The sequence below is a fragment of the Sphaeramia orbicularis genome, chromosome 11 (assembly GCF_902148855.1).
Source record: "Sphaeramia orbicularis chromosome 11, fSphaOr1.1, whole genome shotgun sequence".
NCBI classification, from domain to species: domain Eukaryota; kingdom Metazoa; phylum Chordata; class Actinopteri; order Kurtiformes; family Apogonidae; genus Sphaeramia; species Sphaeramia orbicularis.
Genome location: NC_043967.1, coordinates 34,146,897 through 34,152,896, shown reverse-complemented (window position 1 = coordinate 34,152,896; position 6,000 = coordinate 34,146,897). Strand labels below are relative to the sequence as shown.

Genomic DNA, 6,000 nt, shown 5'->3' with positions numbered 1-6,000 from the left:
AATAATAATGATAAGTGTTTGCTCCTGGGGGATTCTGTTGGGTTTCTGTAAATTGGCTTAGAGTCTGGTTTTGACCAACTGTGTATATAAAGTGTCATGAGATAACTTTTTTGTTGTGATCTGTTGCTATATAAATAAAATTTGATTGAGTGATTTGATTGGTTTTCCCCTGTAAGTCGCTTTGGAAAAAAGCGTCTGCCAAATGCATAAACATAATAATAATAATAATAATAATAATAATAATATCGGAGAGCGCAGACCTCCGCCAAGGCAGATCTTGTAATTACACAAGATATTTGTCAATTAACAAAAAAAATCTTGTTAAACTTACAGAACAAATACTTCTTTTACAGTTAATTGTCAGTAATTTTATCTCATTTTGTTTTTTTTTTTTTTTTTTTTTACAGTATTAAACTCTAAATTAACATCTTAATCTCATAAATAGAAAAGAAATATTTGTGAAATTACTATACATTTGCAAATGTATTTTAACTGTATTTTTCTGTGAAAAAAACAAATTTCTTTAAAAAAAAAAAAAGGGGAAAATTTTATGGTTATTCACAGTTACAGTTTTTTCACGTTATTTTACATTTGGCGTGTAAAATCACAGTCTATTTTTGTCATTTCATTGATATTTTCCTGTATCTTAAAAATACAGGAAAAATCTGTCAAATAAACCGTGAAAATTCTGTTAAATTACAGATTTTTTTTTTTTTTACAGTGTAGTTAAAACACTATTATCAACTGAATTTGCTGAAGTTGTCAGACATTTTGGGAAACCTGCTTATTTATTCACTTTGTTGCAATTAAATAAAACTCATGTGTACAGCAGGTGCAGAGTTGCAACCAGCTGCCAGAAAAACTGAGGCTGGAGGTATTGCAGCTTTGTCCAAAGATAACAACATCCACCCACCAGCGCTGTTTATTACTTCACTAATAAGCTCTTTGTAGTCACGCCATATTAAACCAATTTTTCCAAAGCGCAAACATTTCCAATAATGCGGCGTAGATGATGTGTTTGTGTTTTACCTCATGCTATTGCTTTGTCCACTTCCTCTGATGATATTGATATGTGACCTTTGCTCAGAATCATTCCCATGCTGCTCACCCTGTGCTGCATAATTACCTCCTCTTAGTGCTCCTTATATAAGTTGTCCAATAAGCCGGGCTCTTGTAATTGCAATTTGTAGCTCAGATGTAATATTCCAGCTGTGTTCTGGAACGTTCTATTCGTTCAGTCGGAACCAATAGGGAGTCGTTCACAATATGAAGGAAGTTAGATAATCAGTTCATTTCAATTTCCATTGCTTTGTTATATGCTTATTCATAATTGATGAGATTGTGCTAAATGTGTTTTTATCCGTTAAGCCTAGTGGGGTTTTTCCCACTGATAGTCAACGTGTCCTAAACTTTTGGAGATATGACTGGAGAGAGATGTACTTGTCAAGTATTGATGAGTAAAATCCATCTGTCTGACTGTGCCTGTCTCCTCTTATTATAATCTTTCTTCTTATTCATTTATTTTATCTTTTTATCAAAAAATCTGAACAAACTGATGACCTACAATCTACGCCTACAACAATACAAGGGTGTAAAGTAGTGGAAAAAATGGGATTTTTGTATGCAATCTGTGGATAGTAAATAGTACACTGTAAAAAGAAAAAAAAAGGGGAAAAAAAGTAATATTCTAGCAGCTGGGACACAAAAAAAATACTGTTAAATAACGGAAAATAACTGTCTCATAAAAATACAGTCATTTTTCATAATTAAAATACATGAGAATTTGCATATTTTGTTTTATAAAGAATATTTATATGTATTAAAACAATCAAATTATACAATATTCTTCTGCTAATTTGAGAATATGTGAAGTATTGTGGTTGAATAACATATACTTTTCAATGCGACAAAGCTGTTCAATCCATTGATAAAAACTGTATTTTGATAGTTTACCAGTGCTTATACATGTTATACATTCACAAAAACATGTTTATTCAACATTTTTGTTCTGAAAACTCCTGTAATTACACAAGATATTTGTCAATTAACAAACAAATCTTGTTAAACTTGAATGAATGACTGAATGAATGACTGAATGACTAAATGAATAGTATATTTTTGGTTTGTACAGTAATCACCACACACAAACACAAACACCAAAAGAAGGAATAGGCCAGAAGCAGAAGCTTATTTTTTTGTCTAACTTATAGACAAATACTTCTTTGACTGTTAACTGTCAGTAATTTTATCTTATTTTGATATTTTTTACAGTATTAAACTTAAAATTAACCATTTAATTTCATAAACAGAAAGTCAGTATTTGTGAAATTGCGATATGTTTGCAAATGTATTTTACCTGTATTTTTATGTGAAAAAAGAACAAATTTCTTTTAAAAAAAAAGGAAATTTTATGGTTATTCACAATTACAGTGTTTTTATGTTATTTTACATGTGACGTGAAATTACAGTCTATTTTTGTAATTTCATGGATATTTTCATGTATTTTAAAAATACAGGAAAAATCTGTAAAATAAACAGTAACAATTATGTTAAATTACTTTTTTTTTTTACAGTGTATGTAAATGTCTGAATGTACCTGTGACTATTTTTATGTTTGTTTCTATGTTCGTTTTGTTCCTTATACTAGAACAATAAACAAAAAAAATAATAAAATAAAATAAAATCTTAACAAACACAAAGCTTAACGCTTCTAGTCACCGCCTCCTCACAGTCTTTTCCTCACTTTTAATACAAGTGTGTGACTTTTATTGGTTTTCTCTTCAGGTTGTGTTTTATATGCTATTTACCCTCTTACTGTGTATCCATTTTTTTCATCAGTTTCAGTATGTCTTGTATTTATTCTTATCTTACTAGCGTTAGCATATCTTACATTTGTATCTGCAGATTTGTACAGCCATTTTGACACTTTGCGTTGTTTTAAATGCACTATAAAACTAAAGTTGACCTTGACTTTCCTGTTGTTCCTCCTCAGACTCTGAACTCGGTGACTCCTCACCTGGATGTGGAGGAGTGCAGTATTTCTCTGATGCCCAGGAACCGTGAGAAGAATCGCAGTATGGACGTGTTGCCTCCGGACCGTTCCCTGGCCTTCCTGGTCACCACAGAGGGAGAGAGCAGCAACTACATCAACGCAGCGCTGGCCGACAGCTTCCTCCGGCCCGCCGCCTTTGTGGTGACGCCGCACCCGCTGCCGGGCACCACCACGGACTTCTGGAGGCTGGTGTATGACTATGGATGCACCTCTGTGGTGATGCTCAACCAGCTCAACCAGTCCAACTCAGCCTGGGTAAGAGGGCAGGGATGGGCACCGTAGAACTAAAATACTCAACTCAACATCTGGGAAAAGCTAGAGAATTAAAATGGGTGCTTCTATGACAGGGGTGTCAAACTCATTTTAGTTCAGGGGCCGCATTCACCCCAATTTGATCTTCATTGGGCCGGACCAGTCAAATAATAACAGTGAAAAAAGTAAAATTCTATTATGATCAGGTTTACGTCTACAAAGTTTTCTTAAAAATCTGAAAAACATGAACAACTTAAATTTTCTTAAGAAAAACAAGTGCAATTTTAACAATATTCTGCCTCGGTTTATCAGTTTATCATTCCCATGTGCATTAAGATCACACAAAACATTTAGTAACAGGCAGAATATTGGTCAAATTGCATTTACTTTTCTCAAGACATTTCCGTTTGTTCATATTTGTTCAGGTTATTAACTTTTTTTTTTTGGTAATGTAAGCATTTTCATGTAATTTTACTTTTTTACACCAAAAAACAAAGAGAAAATTTGGGTTTGTCATTATTTATAGGTTATTATGATAATATTTTACTGGTTCTGACCCACTTAAAATTTAATTGGACTGTATGTGTCTGTATGTGGAACCTGAATTAAAATGATTTTGACACCATTGATTATTAATATCTTAAGTGTATTTTTTGCAATTTTTGACAAATTCATCCCGCAGGCTGGATTAGCCCCTATGGTGGGCCGGATTTGGCTCCCGGGCCGCATGTTTGACACCTGTGGTCTTCTAGAACTTATACAGATTTCCTTTTCTTATTTGTCAGACAGATGGAAAAAGAGTTAATTCTTTTACCTTTACATGTTTCGGCTACAACCTGTAGTCTTCCTCAGAGGGGTCACTTGTTGTTACTGTGAAGTGTCATTGTCAGCTGTTTCATCCTACTTTGCTAAGCAACAGGGAAAAATAAATGCAATTTGATCAATATTCTGTCTGTTACTAAATGTTTTGTACGATTGTAATGCACATGTGTAAATGACAAACTGATAAACCGAGGCTGAATATTGTTAAAATTGCACTTGTTTTTCTTAAGACAATTCAAATTGTTCATGTTATTCAGATTTTTAAGGAAACTTTGTAGACGTAAACCTCATCATAATAGAATTTTACTTTTTTTACTGTTATTATTTTACTGGTCCGGCCCACTGGAGATCAAATCGGGCTGAATGTGGAACTGAACTAAAATGAGTTTGACGCTCCTGTAGTAGACAGTATGAACCTAATTGGACTGATTTCCATCTGTTGTCCTGGACAAAGGACCAACATAATGAAACATCACATAGATTACAAAATAGTAATACAGTAGAAGAAAACCGTTAAACATGATGGATATAGGAAAGTTTACATGGACTTTGATGGAGTTATTACAAGAAAGACATGTAGAAATGTTCAACTGATAACCCACACAAAGAGGGGGAGAGAAAGTTAGAGTTAAAATAATAAATGCATTTATTGAGAAGTCAATCACAGAGAAACTCTGTAAGTGAAGTCTGATTAAACATGAGAATACTAAAGATTATATACAGGGTGGGGAAGCAAAATTTACAATATTTTGAGGCAGGGATTGAAAGACAGTGTATGACCAATTAGTTTATTGAAAGTCATGAGAATTTATTTGCCACAAGAAAATGTACATAATAGAAAATGTTTTTATTCTACGTGTCCTCCTTCTTTCTCTATAACTGCCTTCACACGCTTCCTGAAACTTGCGCAAGTGTTCCTCAAATATTCGGGTGACAACTTCTCCCATTCTTCTTTAATAGTATCTTTAAGAAAGTTGACATTGTTGTGTGATGTTCTATTGGTAGCATGTTCTAAAACGCCCCAAATAACAGAATCCAGAGGGTTTAGATCTGGGCTAGAAGGCGGCCATAAACATGATTCCCAAAAATTGCTAAAGTTGGATTTGTTGCTGTTGTCAACAAGTGTTTTGGTGTTCTTGTGTAAGATTTTAACTTCAAATCCTATTTTACTGCATTTCTAACGGTCTTGTTGTCTACCTGAAGTTCAATTGCCATTTTTCTCATGGATTTGGTTGGATCCTTTAGGATTTTGGATTTGAGAGCTTTAATAAAAGCTTTGGTATGTTTTTTGTTGCTTCCTCCACTTCCAGACTTTCTCGTAATAGTTTTGCTCATAGTCATTCTCTTCTTTCCATTATAAACAGTCTTTATGGACACTCCAACTATTTTTGAAATCTCCTTTGGTGTGACGAGTGCATTCAGCAAATCACACACTCTTTGACGTTTGCTTTCCTGATTACTCATATGGGCAAAAGTTTGTGAAAAGGTATGGATAATAGTGTTAGGTATGATTATGACATCAATATATGTTTGGTTTCAAAACAATTGACGTAGTGCCTGCTGAGAAAAAACAACTAAATGTTCATTGTAAATTTTGCTTCCCCACCTTGTAGACCTAAAATCCAACCCCCTCGTACCATGGTGACACTCAGATACCATCCCCATACGTATATCGTACTACTCCATGCCATCCCTTCCCGTTCCACGTGGAAGAGGTCATATTGACCTCTTAACCCTAACCTTGTTTAAAACATATCTAGCGTGCAGGCGCCATCACCTATCTGCACATCCAGACATTTAGGTGTTTGGGTTTTAACTCAAGGAAGGCAAGAACTCCGTTCCTGGGTCGGGGTGCTACAGAGTGGTAAACATCA

At 34.2% G+C, this 6,000-nt stretch overlaps 1 protein-coding gene across 5 annotated transcripts in view; it reads left to right on the top strand.

Annotated features, from left to right (window-relative positions):
* ptprua (protein tyrosine phosphatase receptor type Ua) overlaps window positions 1–6,000 on the top strand; it is a 575,321-nt gene that overhangs the window by 545,777 nt on the left and 23,544 nt on the right. For all 5 annotated transcript variants that reach the window (XM_030147519.1, XM_030147516.1, XM_030147518.1 and 2 more), the window contains one exon: window positions 2,993–3,307. In XM_030147519.1, the coding sequence (XP_030003379.1) occupies window positions 2,993–3,307 (315 nt within the window). The remainder of the gene's footprint in view (window positions 1–2,992; window positions 3,308–6,000) is intronic.